We start from the raw sequence: 20911 nt of genomic DNA, 5'->3' as shown, positions 1-20911 counted from the left end.
GTAAAGTTTGTGAAAGAAGAAAACTGAGAGTAAATGTGAATAAGAGCAAGGTTATTAGGTACAGTAGGGTTGAGGGACAAGTCAATTAGGAAGTAAGTTTGAATGGAGAAAAACTGGAGGAAGTGAAGTGTTTTAGATATCTGGGAGTGGATTTGGCTGCGGATGGAACCATGGAAGCGGAAGTGAATCATAGGGTAGGGGAGGGGGCGAAAATTCTGGGAGCGTTGAAGATTGTGTGGAAGTCGAGAACATTATCTCGGAAAGCAAAAATGGGTATGTTTGAAGGAATAGTGGTTCCAACAATGTTATATGAGTGCGAGGCATGGACTATAGATAGAGTTGTGTGGAGGAGGGTGGATGTGCTGGAAATGAGATGTTTTAGGACAATATGCGGTATGAGGTGGTTTGATTTAGTAAGTAATAATAGGGTAAGAGAGATGTGTGGTAATAAAAAGAATGTGGTTGAGAGAGCAGAAGAGGGTGTTTTGAAATGGTTTGGTCACATGGAGAGAATGAGTGAGGAAAGATTGACCAAGAGGATATATGTGTCAGGTAGAGGGAATGAGGAGAAGTGGGAGACCAAATTGATGGTGGAAAGATGGAGTGAAAAAGATTTTGAGTGATCGGGGCCTGAACATGCAGGAGGGTGAAAGGCGTGCAAGGAATAGAATGAATGGGAACGATGTGGTATACCGGGGTCGACGTGCTGTCATTGGATTGAACCAGGGCATGTGAAGCATCTGGGGTAAACCATGGAAAGTTCTGTGGGGCCTGGATGTGGAAAGGGAGCTGTGGTTGTGGTGCATCATTACATGACAGCTAGAGACTGAGTGTGAACGAATGTGGCCTTTGTTGTCTTTTCCTTGCGCTACCTCGCACACATAAGGGAGGTGGGGGTTGTTATTTCATGTGTGGGGAGGTGGCGATGGGAATGAATAAAGGCAGACGGTATGAATTATGTACATGTGTATATATGTATGTCTGTGTGTGTATATATATGTATACGTTGAGATGTATAGGTATGTATATTTGCGTGTGTGGACGTGTATGTATATACATGTGTATGTGGGTGGGTTGGGCCATTCTTTTGTCTGTTTCCTTGCGCTACCTCGCTGATGCGGGAGACGGCAACAAAGCAAAATAGATATAAATAAATATTATCCCTGGGTATAGGGGAGAAAGAATACTTCCCACGTATTCCCTGCGTGTCGTAGAAGGCGACTAAAAGGGGAGGGAGCGGGGGGCTGGAAATCCTCCCCTCTCGTTTTTTTTTAATTTTCCAAAAGAAGGAACACAGAAGGAGGCCAGGTGAGGATATTTCCTCAGAGGCCCAGTCCTCTGTTCTTAACGCTACCTTGCTAACGCGGGAAATGGCGAATAGTTTGAAAAAAAAAAAAGAATATATATATATATATATATATATATATATATATATAGGGGATAGGGGAGAAAGAATACTTCCCACATATTCCCTGCATGTCGTAGAAGGCGACTAAAAGGGGAGGGAGCGGGGGGCTGGAAATCCTCCCCTCTCGTTTTTTTTTAATTTTCCAAAAGAAGGAACAGAGAATTGGGCCAGGTGAGGGTATTCCCTCAAGGGCCCACTCCTCTGTTCTTAACGCTACCTCGCTAATGCGGGAAATGGCGAATAGTTTGAAAGAAAAAGAAAAAATATATATATATATATATATATATATATATATATATATATATATATATATATATATATATATATATATATATATATATATCAACTCTATCATATGCCTTCTCCAGATCCATAAATGCTACATACAAATCCATTTGCTTTTCTAAGTATTTCTCACATACATTCTTCAAAGCAAACACCTGATCCACACATCCTCTACCACTTCTGAAACCACACTGCTCTTCCCCAATCTGATGCTCTGTACATGCCTTCACCCTCTCAATCAATATCCTCCCATATAATTTACCAGGAATACTCAACAAACTTATACCTCTGTAATTTGAGCACTCTGTGGAAGGTATTAAGAATATATGGTGTGGGAGGCAAGTTGTTAGAAGCAGTGAAAAGTTTTTATCGAGGATGTAAGGCATGTGTATGTGTAGGAAGAGAGGAAAGTGATTGGTTCTCAGTGAATGTAGGTTTGCGGCAGGGGTGTGTGATGTCTCCATGGTTGTTTAATTTGTTTATGGATGGGGTTGTTAGGGAGGTGAATGCAAGAGTTTTGGAAAGAGGGGCAAGTATGAAGTCTGTTGGGGATGAGAGAGCTTGGGAAGTGAGTCAGTTGTTGTTCGCTGATGATACAGCGCTGGTGGCTGATTCATGTGAGAAACTGCAGAAGCTGGTGACTGAGTTTGGTAAAGTGTGTGAAAGAAGAAAGTTAAGAGCAAATGTGAATAAGAGCAAGGTTATTAGGTGCAGTAGGGTTGAGGGTCAATTCAATTGGGAGGTGAGTTTGAATGGAGAAAAACTGGAGGAAATGAAGTGTTATAGATATCTGGGAGTGGATCTGGCAGCGGATGGAACCATGGAAGCGGAAGTGGATCATAGGGTGGGGGAGGGGTCGAAAATCCTGGGAGCCTTGAAGAATGTGTGGAAGTCGAGAACATTATCTCGGAAAGCAAAAATGGGTATGTTTGAAAGAATAGTGGTTCCAACAATGTTGTATGGTTGCGAGGCGTGGGCTATGGATAGAGTTGTGCGCAGGAGGATGGATGTGCTGGAAATGAGATGTTTGAGGACATGAGATGTTTGTGAGGTGGTTTGATCGAGTAAGTAACGTAAGGGTAAGAGAGATGTGTGGAAATAAAAAGAGCGTGGTTGAGAGAGCAGAAGAGGGTGTTTTGAAATGGTTCGGGCACATGGAGAGAATGAGTGAGGAAAGATTGACTAAGAGTATATATGTGTCGGAGGTGGAGGGAATGAGGAGAAGAGGGAGACCAAATTGGAGGTGGAAAGATGGAGTGAAAAAGATTTTGTGCGATCGGGGCCTGAACATGCAGGAGGGTGAAAGGAGGGCAAGGAATAGAGTGAATTGGAGCGATGTGGTATACCGGGGTTGACGTGCTGTCAGTGGATTGAATCAAGATATGTGAAGCGTCTGGGGTAAACCATGGAAAGCTGTGTAGGTATGTATATTTGTGTGTGTGGACGTATGTATATACATGTGTATGGGGGTGGGTTGGGCCATTTCTTTCGTCTGTTTCCTTGCGCTACCTCGCAAATGCGGGAGACAGCGACAAAGCAAAAAAAAAAAAAAAAATATATATATATATATATATATATTATATATATATTATATATATATAATGTATATAGCACTACTCCTGAAATCATGAGTGTGGAGTATGTGATGAGTGTAAGAAAGTGCACTCTAGATTGATTGTGATAAATTGGAAAGTGGATGGAGAGAGATGGTGATTATTGGTGCATATGCACTGGGGATGAGAGATTAAGATCATGAGAGGCAAGTGTTTTGGGAGCAGCTGAGTGATGTTGTGTTAGTAGTTTTGATGCACGAGACCGGGTTATAGTGATGGGCGATTTGAATGCAAAGGTGAGTTAATATGGCAGTTGAGGGAATTAATTGGTGTACATGGGGTGTTCAGGTTGTTAAATGAAATGGTGAAGAGCTTTTAGATTTCTGTACTGAAAAAGGGATGGTGATAGGGAATACATGGTTTTAAAAAGAGAAGATATACATAAGTATATATATATGTAGTAGAGAGATGGCCGGAGAGTGTTATTGGATTACATGTTAATTGATAGGCGTCGGTGAAAGAGAGATTATGGATGTAATGTGCTGAGAGGTGCAACTGGAGGGATGTTGATCATTATTCTTGCGGAGGTGAAGGTGAAGATTTGTAGAGGTATTCAGAAAAGAAGAGAGAATGTTTGTGTGAAAAAGATAGTGCGAGAGAGTAGTGAGCTTGGGAGGGAGTCATGTGTGAGGAAGTACAGGAGAGACTGAGTGCAGCATGGAAAAAGGTGAGAAACAAAGGGAATGGGGATGGGAGGAATGGGCATGTATTTAGGACAGCAGAGATTGGCTTTTGCCAAAAGATGCTTGTGGTATGAAAAGCTTGGAGGAGGGCAGAAATAGAAAGGGTAGTGAGTGGGGAAGGAAGAAAGTAAGGATATAGTGAAAGAGAAGAGAGAGGCATTTTGGACAAGTTTTGCAGGGAAGAACTGCAAATGACTGGAAGATGTATAAAAGAAAGAGGCAGGTGAGGTCAAGAGAAGGTGCAAGAGATGAAAAAGAGGGCAAATGAGAGTTGGGGTGAGAGAGTATTATTAAATTTTAGGGAGAATAAAAAGATGTTTTGGAAGGGAGGTGACGAAGAGTGCGTAAGAACAAGAGAACAAATGGGCGGGGGTACCAGTGAGGGGGCTAATGGGGGAAGGTTGATAAAACAGAGTAGTGGTTGATGTCGAGAACGGAGATGGAGTGAGTATTTTGAAGGTTTGATGAATGTGTTTGATGATAGAGTGGCAGATATAGGGTGTTGTTTTGGTCGAGGTGGTGTGCAGAAGCGAGGAGAGGGTTTTTGGGAGAATGAATTGGTAATAGAGAAGAGGTAGTAAAAGCTTTGCGGAAGATGAGGGCCAGCAAGGCAGGGGTTTGGATTTATTAAAAAAGGGTGGTGACATGTATTGTTGGACTGGTTGGTCAGGTTATTTAATGTATGTATGTCTCATGGTGAGGTGCCTGTGGATTGGCGGAATTGCTTGAATAGTGCCATTGTTACAAAGGCAAAGGGGTTAAAAGTGTGTGCTTAAAAATTTACAGTGGTATAGTATAAGTTTCTTGAGTTTTCCTGGGAAAAATCATATGGGAGGGTATTGATTGAGAGGGGTGAGGCATGTAACAGAGCACAGATTGGGGAAGAGCAGTGTGTTTCGGAATTAAGTGATAGAGGCTGTGTAGATCAGGTGTTTGATTTTGTAGAATGTATGTGAGAATTACTTAGAAAAGCAAATGGATTTGTATGTAGATTTTTGGATCAGGAGAAGGCATCCCATTCCTCCCCCAGTCCCCTTAATCCTTTGTTCTCAACTTTTTCCTTCTGGTACTCAGAATATCCTAGGTATTCATCACAACAAGTCTCCTTCAAAGCTCACTTACTTCTCATCACTCTTTTCAACCCTAACCTTTCTCTCTTTTTTCTGAAATACTCTCTACCAATTTCTTTCACCTTCGCCTCCACTAAAGAAATGACTCAGACTCCCTCCACTTGCACATCTCAGCACAATAACATCCAAAAGTCTCTCTTTCGCACGCCTATCAATTAACACCACTAATCAATAACGGTTTCTCTGGCATTCTCCTACTCCATACGTATACTTATGTATATCTCTCTTTTTAAACACAGGTATTTTTAAGCCGGAAAACAGGAAAAAAGGGAAAAATAAGGGGGCGGAATAAAAAAAGGATTCACACGGGGACGTGATCATCCTCCTCGGAAGGCATCGAGTGGGGTGCCTAAAAATGTTTGTGGATGTAACCAAGATGTGAAAAAAGGAGAGATAGGTAGTATGTTATGAGGAATGGAACCTGGATGTTTTGGTCTGAGTGAAACGAAGCTCAAGGGTAAAGGGGAAGAGTGGTTTTGGGAAATGTCTGCGGAGTGAAGATTCAGGGGTTAGCTGATGAGGACACGAGCAAGGGAAGGAGTAGCAATACTCCTGAAACAGGAGTTGTGGAGTATGTGATAGAATGTAGAATAGTATTTCTCTCGATCTAATACTGGGTAAAATTGAAGGTGATGGAGAGAGGTGGGTGATTATTGGTGCATATGCACTGGGCATGAGAGAAAGAACAGGAGAGGGCAAGTGTTTTGGGAGAGCAGGCTGAATGAGTGTCGTTAGCGGTTTTGATGCACGAGGAACGGGTTATTGTAGCTGGGTGATATGAATGCAAAGGTGAGGTAATGTGGCCCACGGGGGACAGTTGAGGGAATAATTGGTATGCTATGGGGTGTTCAGTGTTGTTAAATCGGAAGTGGTGAAAGTGTTTGTGGTTTATGTGCTGAAAAAGGACTGATGATTGGGAATACCTGGTTTAAAAAGCGAGATATACATAAAGTATACTTATGTAAGTAGGAAGAGATGGCCAGGAGAGGGTTATTGGATTACCGTGTTAAATTGCACAGGCGTGCGAAAGAGAGACTTTTGGAAGTTAATGTGTGAGAGGTGCTATCTGGAGGGTGTCTGATCTTTATCTTGTGAGGCTAAGGTGAAGATTAGTATGGTTTTCAGAAAAGAGGGAGTGAATGTTGGGGTGAAGAAGGTGGTGAGAGGTAAAGTGAGATTGGGGAAGGAGACCTGTGTGGGGAAGTACCAGGAGAGACTGTGTTACAGAATGGAAAAAGGTCGAGAACAATGGAAGTAAGGGGAGTGGCGGGAGGAATGGGATGTATTTAGGAATCAGTGATGGATTGGAAAAGATGCTGTGTGCATGAGACAGAGTGGTGAGGTTGGGTTGTTTGAAAGGGGTAGTGAGTGGTGGGGATGAAAGAAGTTAGAAGTATTAGTGAAAGAGAAGAGCAGAGGCATTTGGACGATTTTTGCAGGGAAAAAAATGCAAATGAGTGGGAGAATATAAAAAAAAGAGGACAGGAGGTCATGAGAAAGGTGCAAGAGGTGAAAAAAAGGGCAAATGAGAGTTGGGGTGAGAGATATCAGTCAATTTTAGGAGAATAAAAAGATGTTCTGGAAGGAGGTAAAATAGGTGCGTATAGACAATGGAGCAAAATGGGAACTCAAGTTTTGGGAAGGGCGTTAATGGGGAGGTGATAACAAGTAGTGTGATGTTGAGAGGAGATGGAATGAGTATTTTGAGGTTTGATTGAATGTGTTCTGACGACAGAGTGCAGATTTATAGGGTGTTTGGTTTCGAGGTGGTGTGCCAAGTGAGAGGGTTAGGGAAATGATTTGGTAAAACAGAGAAGGGTAGTTAAAAGCTTTGCGGAAGAGCGAAAGCGCAATTAGGCAGCAGGTTTGGATGGTATTGCAGTGGAATTTATTAAGAATATATGGTGTGGGAGGCAAGTTGTTAGAAGCAGTGAAAAGTTTTTATCGAGGATGTAAGGCATGTGTATGTGTAGGAAGAGAGGAAAGTGATTGGTTCTCAGTGAATGTAGGTTTGCGGCAGGGGTGTGTGATGTCTCCATGGTTGTTTAATTTGTTTATGGATGGGGTTGTTAGGGAGGTGAATGCAAGAGTTTTGGAAAGAGGGGCAAGTATGAAGTCTGTTGGGGATGAGAGAGCTTGGGAAGTGAGTCAGTTGTTGTTCGCTGATGATACAGCGCTGGTGGCTGATTCATGTGAGAAACTGCAGAAGCTGGTGACTGAGTTTGGTAAAGTGTGTGAAAGAAGAAAGTTAAGAGCAAATGTGAATAAGAGCAAGGTTATTAGGTGCAGTAGGGTTGAGGGTCAATTCAATTGGGAGGTGAGTTTGAATGGAGAAAAACTGGAGGAAATGAAGTGTTATAGATATCTGGGAGTGGATCTGGCAGCGGATGGAACCATGGAAGCGGAAGTGGATCATAGGGTGGGGGAGGGGTCGAAAATCCTGGGAGCCTTGAAGAATGTGTGGAAGTCGAGAACATTATCTCGGAAAGCAAAAATGGGTATGTTTGAAAGAATAGTGGTTCCAACAATGTTGTATGGTTGCGAGGCGTGGGCTATGGATAGAGTTGTGCGCAGGAGGATGGATGTGCTGGAAATGAGATGTTTGAGGACATGAGATGTTTGTGAGGTGGTTTGATCGAGTAAGTAACGTAAGGGTAAGAGAGATGTGTGGAAATAAAAAGAGCGTGGTTGAGAGAGCAGAAGAGGGTGTTTTGAAATGGTTCGGGCACATGGAGAGAATGAGTGAGGAAAGATTGACTAAGAGTATATATGTGTCGGAGGTGGAGGGAATGAGGAGAAGAGGGAGACCAAATTGGAGGTGGAAAGATGGAGTGAAAAAGATTTTGTGCGATCGGGGCCTGAACATGCAGGAGGGTGAAAGGAGGGCAAGGAATAGAGTGATTTGGAGCGATGTGGTATACCGGGGTTGACGTGCTGTCAGTGGATTGAATCAAGATATGTGAAGCGTCTGGGGTAAACCATGGAAAGCTGTGTAGGTATGTATATTTGTGTGTGTGGACGTATGTATATACATGTGTATGGGGGTGGGTTGGGCCATTTCTTTCGTCTGTTTCCTTGCGCTACCTCGCAAATGCGGGAGACAGCGACAAAGCAAAAAAAAAAAAACAAAAAATATATATATATATATATATATATATATATATATATATATATATAATGTATATAATTTTTTTCTTTTTTGGGGGCTGAGCAAAAGGGGATAAGTGACAGCATTATAGGAAAATAGTGTTAAATGGAATAGTATTAACAGAGTCCTGTTTGTGCCCCTCATCCCTGAAATAGTTAAGCTACATAACTCTCTTCCATTTTCAATCTCTCCTGTCTATATGACCTTTCTCTCTTTAAGAGTCAGGTCTTTAAACACCAGAAGAACCCTGGCTGATGTATACCTTATTTTAGTTTTTCTTTTACCCCAAACCATATCACAAAAAGTGCAAGAGCCCACTGCAGATGTGCCACTTTTTTCATGAGTTTTTTGTCTCGGAGAATCATCACTGTATAGATTTGATCCAGCATCAGAACTTTAGGTTTTGGAAGCTTCACACTTAGATTTCCTCAAACAGATGTGTTGAAGAAAGTATGGTGAATGCTTGACAGATGATCTTGTACATATTGTTTGCTGTTTCTCTCAGAGATAGCACCAAACAGTTTACACATTTTTTCAGGCTTTTTTGAGAGATACTGAAGAATCTGTTGATAAGTTTGAAGTTTTAGTCTTAGTCTGTTGTTGCTTTATGTGTGCTTCTGTAGAGCCTTTGGATGTGGTATTTGACAATAATGTTTCTAGCCATGAGGGAAGGAGATTATTTAGATCCTTCTTTTTAAGGAAACTTATAGTATCTTATAGTGGAAGATGATGGTAGCTGACAAATTTGTAATACCTCACCCATATGCCATATGCCATTGAATCCCTGTGGATGAGGAGTTGTGGGTCTCTTATGTTGGTTGAAGAAGGTGAATTCTCATGGATGCCATATTTTGGAACACTTTGTATTATGTTAATTTTTAAGCTCATTAGGCAGAGAAGCGCATCAGGGTCTGTCAATTGTAAAGAAATGGTTTTTCATTCCGCAACCTTTTTTCTTTCATAGCTGTGTAATTCACTATGGAGAAGTCCATCTTACTTATGTTTCTTTGATTATGCATATGATTTAGAGTTCTTTCTAGATACTTAATAGACCAAGAAACATCTTATCAAGAAAAATCTTAATTCTTAGGTTACTGTATAGTATTGTATTTCAAATGGGTAACTATCTCCTTGTAAAATAATTTTGAAACTGATTTTCTCAATAAACTATATTTTCCTCTGTATACTTGCTTTTCTTTCCTGCCTCAATAAGGTAATGCTAGGAACAAATGATTGAGTATTCAAGGAAAACTCCCTACTGGGCTCCCTGTTCCTACTTTTTACGAAGTTGATATTGGTTGGATGGATTTCTAGCCCCTTTCTCCCTCTTGTAAAATATATTTTCATTATAATGAAGTATGATAGGAGATTGATGTAGTGTGTATTTAGGGAATCATAAACTGGAATATTAAGTTTATAATATTCTTTAAACAAGTCAAAGTAGTAAGAAGAGTTGGGCAAAAAGTAAGGGAAAGCTTTCACACTATACAGTGTTAGATATATTTTGTGTGAGAGAGTATGATTATGCTTTTGTAGCCCGCTTTCTAAGTTAGTTGAAAGTAAATGGTGCTATGATATTTACTTAATGAGCAACAAATACTTTACTCTTTGTGTGGTTTAAGATTATTAAGGCTCTGATATAGATTTAGATTTTGGGAAATATATGGCAGTAAACTTTAGAATACAACACTTAGTGAGTACGCTTAGCTGGTTATATTATATTTTGTATAGTTCTTTTGCATTTAGAAATAATTTTCGTTCAGAAAATATGTAATCTGAAAATTTTTACAGGTAGAGGCAGTTTACCATGAAGGAATAGTTCGCTTGTCAACCAATTGTGCTAATGAGGCTGCAAAAAGGAGAGTAAAGGTTTACTTGGAAATTTCTGCTGGAAACATGGGTTCTGATGAAACGGTAAGATTTTGTCTCATACACCATAGTACATGGCAGTGTTAAATAGGCTTATGTCATTTGGTTTTTAAAGCCTGTAAGTTTTAGTGCGGGTCCAAGAAAACTTTAATCATACTTTATTCATTTGAGCTAAGTCAACCCATTTCAGATATTATGGAGCTGTCTCAGTATATTGTTAAGTAATGGTGATATATTAGGAATGTTTAAGATGGGGTAAGTATTGGAATGTTATATTGAATTTCAAATTTTTTTTTTTTTATTTTGCTTTGTCGCTCTCTCCCATGTTTGCGAGGTAGCGCAAGGAAACAGATGAAAGAAATGGCCCAACCCACCCCCATACACATGTATATACATACACGTCCACACACGCAAATATACATACCTATACATCTCAATGTACACATATATATACACACACAGACACATACATATATACCCATGCACACAATTCACACTGTCTGCCTTTATTCATTCCCATCGCCACCTCGCCACACATGGAATACCATCCCCCTCCCCCCTCATGTGTGCGAGGTAGCGCTAGGAAAAGACAACAAAGGCCCCATTCGTTCACACTCAGTCTCTAGCTGTCATGCAATAATGCCCGAAACCACAGCTCCCTTTCCACATCCAGGCCCCACACAACTTTCCATGGTTTACCCCAGACGCTTCACATGCCATGATTCAATCCACTGACAGCACGTCAACCCCGGTATACCACATTGATCCAATTCACTCTATTCCTTGCCCGCCTTTCACCCTCCTGCATGTTCAGGCCCCGATCACAAAATCTTTTTCACTCCATCTTTCCACCTCCAATTTGGTCTCCCACTTCTCCTCGTTCCCTACACCTCCGACACATATATCCTCTTGGTCAATCTTTCCTCACTCATTCTCTCCATGTGCCCAGACCATTTCAGAACACCCTCTTCTGCTCTCTCAACCATGCTCTTTTTATATCCACACATCTCTCTTACCCTTACATTACTTACTCAATCAAACCACCTCACACCACACATTGACCTCAAACATCTCATTTCTAGCACATCCACCCTGCTGCGCACAACTCTATCCATAGCCCACGCCTTGCAACCATACAACATTGTTGGAACCACTATTCCTTCAAACATACCCATTTTTGCTTTCTTTTTTATAGTTATGAATTTTAACTGAAAATATATCATGATTGTTTTGAGACATTAGTAGATACATGCTGTACATACTGCCCTGCCAAGTATTTTTGGTTTTTGCATCTTATGATTGTACCACAGGCCATCAGTCAATTAATGCTCAACCTATATTGCTGAGAATGTTGCTCATTGGTTGAATATTGTAAAAATGAAATAAACTTTTCTTAAGAAATAATGCTTTGTGTAAAGAAATAGGTAAGGATATTCAGTGTATGTATGGATCATGTACAGAGCATCAGATTGGGGAAGAGCAGTGTGGTTTCAGAAGTGGTAGAGGATATGTGGATCAGGTGTTTGCTTTGAAGAATGTATGTGGGAAATACTTAGAAAAGCAAATGGATTTGTATGTAGCATTTATGGATCTGGAGAAGGCATATGATAGAGTTGATAGAGATGCTCTGTGGAAGGTACTAAGAATATATGGTGTGGGAGGCAAGTTGTTAGAAGTAGTGAAAAGTTTTTATCAAGGATGTAAAGGTATGTGTACGTGTAGGAAGAGAGGAAAGTGATTGGTTCTCAGTGAATGTAGGTTTGCGGCAGGGGTGTGTGATGTCTCCATGGTTGTTTAATTTGTTTATGGATGGGGTTGTTAGGGAGGTGAATGCAAGAGTTTTGGAAAGAGGGGCAAGTATGTAGTCTGTTGGGGATGAGAGAGCTTGGGAAGTGAGTCAATTGTTGTTCACTGATGATACAGCGCTGGTCGCTGATTCATGTGAGAAACTGCAGAAGCTGGTGACTGAGTTTGGTAAAGTGTGTGAAAGAAGAAAGTTAAGAGTAAATGTGAATAAGAGCAAGGTTATTAGGTACAGTAGGGTTGAGGGTCAAGTCAATTGGGAGGTAAGTTTGAATGGAGAAAAACTGGAGGAAGTAAAGTGTTTTAGATATCTGGGAGTGGATCTGGCAGCGGATGGAACCATGGAAGCGGAAGTGAATCATAGGGTGGGGGAGGGGGCGAAAATCCTGGGAGCCTTGAAGAATGTGTGGAAGTCGAGAACATTATCTCGGAAAGCAAAAATGGGTATGTTTGAAGGAATAGTGGTTCCAACAATGTTGTATGGTTGCGAGGCTTGGGCTATGGATAGAGTTGTGCGCAGGAGGGTGGATGTGCTGGAAATGAGATGTTTGAGGACAATATGTGGTGTGAGGTGGTTTGATCAAGTAAGTAATTTAAGGGTAAGAGAGATGTGTGGAAATAAGAAGAGCGTGGTTGAGAGAGCAGAAGAGGGTGTTTTGAAATGGTTTAGGCACATGGAGAGAATGAGTGAGGAAAGATTGACCAAGAGGATATATGTGTAGGAGGTGGAGGGAACGAGAAGTGGAGACCAAATTGGAGGTGGAAAGATGTAGTGAAAAAGATTTTGAGTGATCAGGGCCTGAACATGCAGGAGGGTGAAAGGCAGGCAAGGAATAGAGTGAATTGGAATCGATGTGGTATACCGGGGTTGACGTGCTGTCAGTGGATTGAATCAGGGCATGTAAAGCGTCTGGGGTAAACCATGGAAAGTTGTGTGGGGCCTGGATGTGGAAAGGGAGCTGTGGATTCGGGCATTATTGCATGACAGCTAGAGACTGAGTGTGAATGAATGGGGCCTTTGTTGTCTTTTCCTAGCACTACCTCGCACACATTAGGGGGGAGGGGGATGTTATTCCATGTGTGGCGAGGTGGCGATGGGAATGAATAAAGGCAGACAGTGTAAATTGTATGCATGTGTATATATGTATATGTCTGTGTGTGTATATATATGTGTACATTGAGGTGTATGGGTATGTATATTTGCATGTGGGGACATGTATGTGTATACATGTGTATGGGGGTGGGTTGGGCCATTCCTTTTGTCTGTTTCCTTGCGCTACCTCGCAAACGCGAGAGACAGCGACAAAGCAGAATAGATGAATAAATAGTATGGATCATGGTGAAGTGCCTGAGGATTGGCGGAATGCATGCATAATGCCATTGTACAAAGGCAAAGGGGATAAAGGTAAGTGTTCAACTTACAGAGGAATAAGTTTGTTGAGTATTCCTGGGAAATTATATGGGAGGGTATTGATTGAGAGGGTAAAGGCATGTACAGAGCATCAGATTGGGGAGGAGCAGTATAGTTTCAGAAGTGGTAGAGGATGTGTGGATCAGGTGTTTGCTTTGAAGCATGTATGTAAGAAATACTTGGAAAAAACAGATAGATTTGTATGTAGCATTTATGGATCTAGAGAGGGCATATGATAGGGTTGATAGAGATGCTTTGTGGAAGGTTTTAAAAGTATATGGTTGCTAGAAGCAGTGAAAAGTGTTTACCAAGGATTTAAGGCCTGTGTATGAGTAGGAAGAGAGGGAAGTGATTGGTTCCCAGTGAATGTTGGATTGCGGCAGGGGTGTCTGATGTCCCCATGGTTGTTTAATTTGTTTATGGCTGGGGTGGTTAGGTTGGTAAATGTAAGAGTTTTGGAGAGAGGGGTGAGTATGCAGTCTATTGTGGATGAGAAGGTCTGGGAAGTGAGTCAGTTGTTCTGGTGGCTGATTTAGGTGAGAGACTGCAGAGGTTGGTCATTGAGTTTGGAAAAGTGTGTGAGAGGAGAAATTTGAGAGTAAATGTGAATAAGAACAAGGTTATTAGGTTTAGTAGGGTTGAGGGACAAGTTAATTGGGATGAATGTTTGAATGGAGAAAAATTGGAGGAAGTGAAAGTGATGTAGATATCTGGGAGTGGATTTAGCAGTGGATGGAACCATGGAAGCGGAAGTGAGTCACAGGGTGGGGGAGGGGGCGAAAGTTCTGGGAACGGTGAAGAATGTGTGGAAGGAGAGGACGTTATCTGAGAGAGCAAAAATGGGTATGTTTGAAGGAATAGTAGTTCCAACAATGTTATATGGTTGCAAGGCATGGGCTGTAGGTAGGGTTGTACAGATGAGGGTGGATGTTTTGGAAATTAAATGCTTGAGGACAGTATGTGGTGTGAGGTTGTTTGATCAAGTAAGTAATGAAAGCGTAAGAGAGATGTATGGAAATAAAAAGAGCTTGGTTGAGAGAGCAGAGGAGGGTGTGTTGAAATGGTTTGTACATATGGAGAGAATGAGTGAGGAAAGATTGACAAAGATGATGTATGTGTCAGAGGTGGGGAGATCAAAGAGAAGCAGAAGATGAAATTGGAGGTGGAAGAATGGAGTGAAAAAGATTTTGAGCAGTCGGGGCCTGAACATACAGGAGGGTGAAAGGCATGCAAGGAATAGAGTGAATTGGAATGATGTGGTATACCAGGGTCGACGTGCTGTCAGCTAGGGCATATGAAGTGTCTGGGGTAAACCGTAGAAAGGTCTTTGGGGCCTGGATGTGAATAGGGAGCTGTGGTTTCGGTGCATTACACATGACAGCTAGAGACTAGGAGAGAACGAATGTGACTTTTTTTGTCAGTTTTCCTGGTACTGTCTTGCTGAAGCGGGGAGTAGTGTTGCTATTTTGTGTGGACCAGGGTAGCAACATGAATGGATGAAGGCAAGCAAGTATGAATATGTACTTGTGTATATATGTATATGTCTGTGTGTGTGTATATGTATTTGTATGTATATGGGCATTTATGGGCAAGTATGAAGTCTGTTGTGGATGAGAGAGCTTGGGAAGTGAGTCAGTTGTTGTTCGCTGATGATACAGCACTGGTGGCTGATTCATGTGAGAAACTGCAGAAGCTGGTGACTGAGTTTGGTAAAGTGTGTGAAAGAAGAAAGTTAAGAGTAAATGTGAATAAGAGCAAGGTTATTAGGTACAGTAGGGTTGAGGGTCAAGTCAATTGGGAGGTAAGTTTGAATGGAGAAAAACTGGAGGAAGTAAAGTGTTTTAGATATCTGGGAGTGGATCTGGCAGCGGATGGAACCATGGAAGCGAAAGTGGATCATAGGGTGGGGGAGGGGGCGAAAATCCTGGGAGCCTTGAAGAATGTGTGGAAGTCGAGAACATTATCTCGGAAAGCAAAAATGGGTATGTTTGAAGGAATAGTGGTTCCAAAAATGTTGTATGGTTGCGAGGCGTGGGCTATGGATAGAGTTGTGCGCAGGAGGATGGATGTGCTGGAAATGAGATGTTTGAGGACAATGTGTGGTGTGAGGTGGTTTGATCGAGTGAGTAACGTAAGGGTAAGAGAGATGTGTGGAAATAAAAAGAGCGTGGTTGAGAGAGCAGAAGAGGGTGTTTTGAAGTGGTTTGGGCACATGGAGAGAATGAGTGAGGAAAGATTGACCAAGAGGATATATGTGTCGGAGGTGGAGGGAACGAGGAGAAGAGGGAGACCAAATTGGAGGTGGAAAGATGGAGTGAAAAAGATTTTGTGTGATCGGGGCCTGAACATGCAGGAGGGTGAAAGGAGGGCAAGGAATAGAGTGAATTGGAGCGATGTGGTATACCGGGGTTGACGTGCTGTCAGTGGATTGAATCAAGGCATGTGAAGCGTCTGGGGTAAACCATGGAAAGCTGTGTAGGTATGTATATTTGCGTGTGTGGACGTATGTATATACATGTGTATGGGGGGGGGGTTGGGCCATTTCTTTCGTCTGTTTCGTTGCGCTACCTCACAAACGCGGGAGACAGCGACAAAGTATAATAAAAAAAAAAATATATATATATATATATATATATATATATATATATATATATATATATATATATAATATCCCTGGGGATAGGGGAGAAAGTATACCTCCCGCGTATTCCCTGCATGTCGTAGAAGGCGACTAAAAGGGGAGGGAGCGGGAGGCTGGAATTCCTCCCCTCTCGTTTTTAATTTTCCAAAAGAAGGAACAGAGAAGGGGGCCAAGTGAGGATTTCCCTCAAAGGCTCAGTCCTCTGTTCATGCTACCTCGCTAATGCGGGATAAGGCGAATATGGATGAAAATATATATATATATATATATATATATATATATATATATATATATATATATATATATATATATATATTTTTTTTTTTTTGGAGAGAGGTGCAAGTATGCAGTCTGTTGTGGATGAGAGGGCTTGGGAAGTAAGTCAGTTGTTGTTTGCTGATGACACAGCGCTAGTGGCTGATTCGGGTGAGAAACTGCAGAAGCTGGTAACTGAATTTGTTAAAATGTGTGAAAGAAGAAAGCTGAGAGTAAATGTGAATAAGAGCAAGGTTATTAGGTACAGTAGGCTTGAGGGACAAATCAGCTGGGAGGTAAGTTTGAATGGAGAAAAACTGAAGGAAGTGAAGTGTTTTAGATACCTGGGAGTGGATTTGGCAGCGGATGGAGCCATGGAAGCGGAAGTGAGTCACAGGGTGGGGGAGGGGGTGAAAGTTCTGGGAGTGCTGAAAACTGTTTGAAAGGCAAGAATGCTATCTTGGAAAGCAAAAATGGGTATGTTTGAAGGAATAGTGGTTTCAACAATGTTATATGGTTGCAAGGCATGGGCTATAGATAGGGTTGTGTGGAGGAGGGTGGATGTGTTGGAAATGAGATGTTTGAGAACAATATGTGGTGTGAGGTGGTTTGATCGAGTAAGTAATGAAAGGGTAAGAGAGATGTGTGGTAATAAAAAGTGGGAGAGCAGAAGAGGGTGTATTGAAATGGTTGGTCACATGGAAAGAATGAGTGAGGAAAAATTGACAAAGAGGATATACGTATCAGAGGTGGAGGGAACGAGGAGTGGGAGGCCAAATTGGAGGTGGAAGGATGGAGTGAAAAAGATTTTGAGTGATCGGGGCTCATCCACTCATATATATATATTTATGATTTATTTTGCTTTGTCGCTGTCTCCCGTGTTTGCGAGGTAGCGCAAGGAAACAGACAAAAGAAATGGCCCAACCCACCCCCATACTCATGTATATACATACACGTCCACACACTCAAATATACATACCTATACATCTCAGTGTACACATATATATACACACACAGACATATATATATATATATATATATATATATATATATATATATATATATATATATATATACACATGTACATAATTCATACTGTCTGCCTTTATTTATTCTCATCGCCACCTCGCCACACATGTAATAACATCCCCCTCCCCCCTCATGTGTGCGAGGTAGTGCTAGGAAAAGACAACAAAGGCCCCATTCGTTCACACTCAGTCTCTAGCTGTCATGTAATAATGCCCGAAACCACAGCTCCCTTTCCACATCCAGGCCCCACAGAACTTTCCATGGTTTACCCCAGACGCTTTACATGCCCTGATTCAATCCATTGACAGCACGTCAACCCCGGTATACCACATTGATCCAATTCACTCTATTCCTTGCCCGCCTTTCACCCTCCTGCATGTTCAGGCCCTGATCACTCAAAATCTTTTTCACTCCATCTTTCCACCTCCAATTTGGTCTCCCACTTCTCCTCATTCCCTCCACCTCAGACACATATATCCTCTTGGTCAATCTTTCCTCACTCATTCTCTCCATGTGCCCAAACCATTTCAAAGCACCCTCTTCTGCTCTCTCAACCATGGTCTTTTTATTTCCACACATCTCTCTTACCCTTACATTACTTACTCGATCAAACCACCTCACACCACATATTGTCCTCAAACATCTCATTTCCAGCACATCCACCCTCCTGCGCACAACTCTATCGAAAGCCCACGCCTCGTAACCATACAACATTGTTGGAACCACTATTCCTTCAAACATACCCATTTTTGCTTTTGGAGATAATGTTCTCGACTTCCAAACATTCTTCAACGCTCCCAGGATTTTTGCCCCCTCCCCCACCCTATGATTCACTTCCGCTTCCATGGTTCCGTCCGGTGCCAGATCCACTCCCAGATATCTAACACACTTTACTTCCTCCAGTTTTTCTCCATTCAAACTTACCTCCCAATTGACTTGACCCTCAACCCTACTGTACCTAATAACCTTGCTCTTATTCACATTTACTCTTATCTTTCTTCTTTCACACACTTTGCCAAACTCAGTCACCAGCTTCTGCAGTTTCTCACATGAATCAGCCACCAGCGCTGTATCATCAGTGAACAACAATTGACTCACTTCCCAAGCTCTCTCATCCCAACAGACTACATACTTGCCCCTCTTTCCAAAACTCTTGCATTCATGTCCCTAATAACCCCATCTATAAACAAATTAAACAACCATGGAGACATCACACACCCCTGCCGCAAACTTACATTCACTGAGAACCAATCACTTTCCTCCTCACAAGCCACTCATATACACATATATATACATAAATGCCCATATACCCAAGTATACATATACATAACATATGCATACATATTCATACACAGACATATACATATATACAAATGTACATATTCATAGTTGCTTGCATTCATCCATCCCTGTCACTACCCCACCACACAGGAAACAGCTGTGCTACCCCTGCTTCAGTGAGGTAATGTCAGGAAAACTGACAAAAAAGAAAGCTCACATTCGTTCACATTCAGTCTCTAGCTGTCATGTGTAATGCACTAAAACAGTCTGTGATTCACTTCTGTAGTTTCATCTGCTGCTATGTCCACTCCCAGATATCTAAAACACTTCACTTCCTCCAGTTTTTCTCCATTGGAACTTATATCCCAGTTAACTTGTCCCTCATCCCTACTGAGCCTAAAAAACCTTGCTCTTATTCACATTTACTCTACCTTTCTCCTTTCTTACACTTTTCCAAACTCAGTCACCAGCTTCTACAGTTTCTCACACAAATCAGTCACTAGAGCTGTATCATTGGCAAACAACAACTGACTCACTTCCCAGGCCCTTTCATCCCCAACAGACTGCAAACTCACCCCTCTCTCCAAATCTCATGCATTTACCTCCCTAACCACCCCATTCATAAACATATTAAACAACCCTGGGGACATCACACACCCCTACCGCAAACACACATTTACTGGGAACCAATCCCTCTCCTCTCTTCTTACTTGTACACATGCCTTACATCCTTGGTAAAGCTATTCACTGCTTCTAGCAATTTACCTCCCACACCAAATACTCTTAAAACCTTCCACAAAGCATCTCTATCAACCCCATCATATGTCTTCTCCAGATCCATAAATTCTACATACATATCCATTTGTTTTTCTAAGTATTTCTCACATAATTTTTCAAAGCAAACACCTGATCCACACATCCGCTACCACTTCTGAAACCACACTGCTCTTCCCAATCTGATACTCTGTACATGCCTTCACCCTCTCAATCAATACCCTTCCAAGTAATTTCTCAGGAATACTCAACAAACGTATGCCTCTGTAGTGTGGCCTTCTGTTTTCCTGGTGCTTCCTTGCTGAAGCAGGGGCTAGCGACTCTGTCTCCTGTGGGGTGGGGTAGCATCTGGAATAAATGACAGCAAGCAAGTATGAATGAGTATATGTGTATTTATGTATACATCTGTGTAAGTGTATGTATATGTATGTATACATATGTGTTGATATGTATATGCATGTTTATGTGCATGTATGGGCATTTGTGTATATTTATTTATTTATTATACTTTGTCGCTGTCTCCTGCGTTAGCAAGGTAGTGCAAGGAAACAGATGAAAGAATGGCCCAACCCCCCCCATACACATGTATATACATACGTCCACACACCCAAATATACATACCTATACAGCTTTCCATGGTTTACCCCAGATGCTTCACATGCCTTGATTCAATCCACTGACAGCACGTCAACCCCGGTATACCACATCGCTCCAATTCACTCTATTCCTTGCCCTCCTTTCACCCTCCTGCATGTTCAGGCCCCGATCACACAAAATCTTTTTCACTCCATCTTTCCACCTCCAATTTGGTCTCCCTCTTCTCCTTGCTCCCTCCACCTCCGACACATATATCCTCTTGGTCAATCTTTCCTCACTTATCCTCTCCATGTGCCCAAACCACTTCAAAACACCCTCTTCTGCTCTCTCAACCATGCTCTTTTTATTTCCACACATCTCTCTTACCCTTACGTTACTCACTCGATCAAACCACCTCACACCACACATTGTCCTCAAACATCTCATTTCCAGCACATCCATCCTCCTGCGCACAACTCTATCCATAGCCCACGCCTCGCAACCATACAACATTATTGGAACCACTATTCCTTCAAACATACCCATTTTTGCTTTCCAAGATAATGTACTCGACTTCCACACATTCTTCAAGGCCCCCAGAATTTTCGCCCCCTCCCCCACCCTATGATCCACTTCCGCTTTCATGGTTCCATCCGCTGCCAGATCCACTCCCAGATATCTAAAACTTTTCACTTCCTCCAGTTTTTCTCTATTCAAACTCACCTCCCAATTCACTTGACCCTCAACCCTACTGTACCTAATAACCTTGCTCTTATTCACATTTACTCTTAACTTTCTTCTTCCACACACTTTACCAAACTCAGTCACCAGCTTCTGCAGTTTCTCACATGAATCAGCCACCAGCGCTGTATCATCAGCGAACAACAACTGACTCACTTCCCAAGCTCTCTCATCCCCAACAGACTTCATACTTGCCCCTCTTTCCAAAACTCTTGCATTTACCTCCCTAACAACCCCATCCATAAACAAATTAAACAACCATGG

The 20911-nt window shown here is 41.9% G+C and overlaps 1 protein-coding gene across 1 annotated transcript in view; it reads left to right on the top strand.

Moving 5' to 3' along the window:
- Positions 1-20911, top strand: part of LOC139759818 (uncharacterized) — a 138450-nt gene that overhangs the window by 84702 nt on the left and 32837 nt on the right. The window contains exon 4 of the mRNA XM_071682306.1: positions 10059-10181. Within this exon, the coding sequence (XP_071538407.1) occupies positions 10059-10181 (123 nt within the window). The remainder of the gene's footprint in view (positions 1-10058; positions 10182-20911) is intronic.

Source organism: Panulirus ornatus, chromosome 34 (assembly GCF_036320965.1).
Source record: "Panulirus ornatus isolate Po-2019 chromosome 34, ASM3632096v1, whole genome shotgun sequence".
Taxonomy (NCBI): Eukaryota; Metazoa; Arthropoda; class Malacostraca; order Decapoda; family Palinuridae; genus Panulirus; species Panulirus ornatus.
Note: the sequence above shows the minus strand (reverse complement) of the source record. Positions and strands in the feature narration are given on the sequence as shown.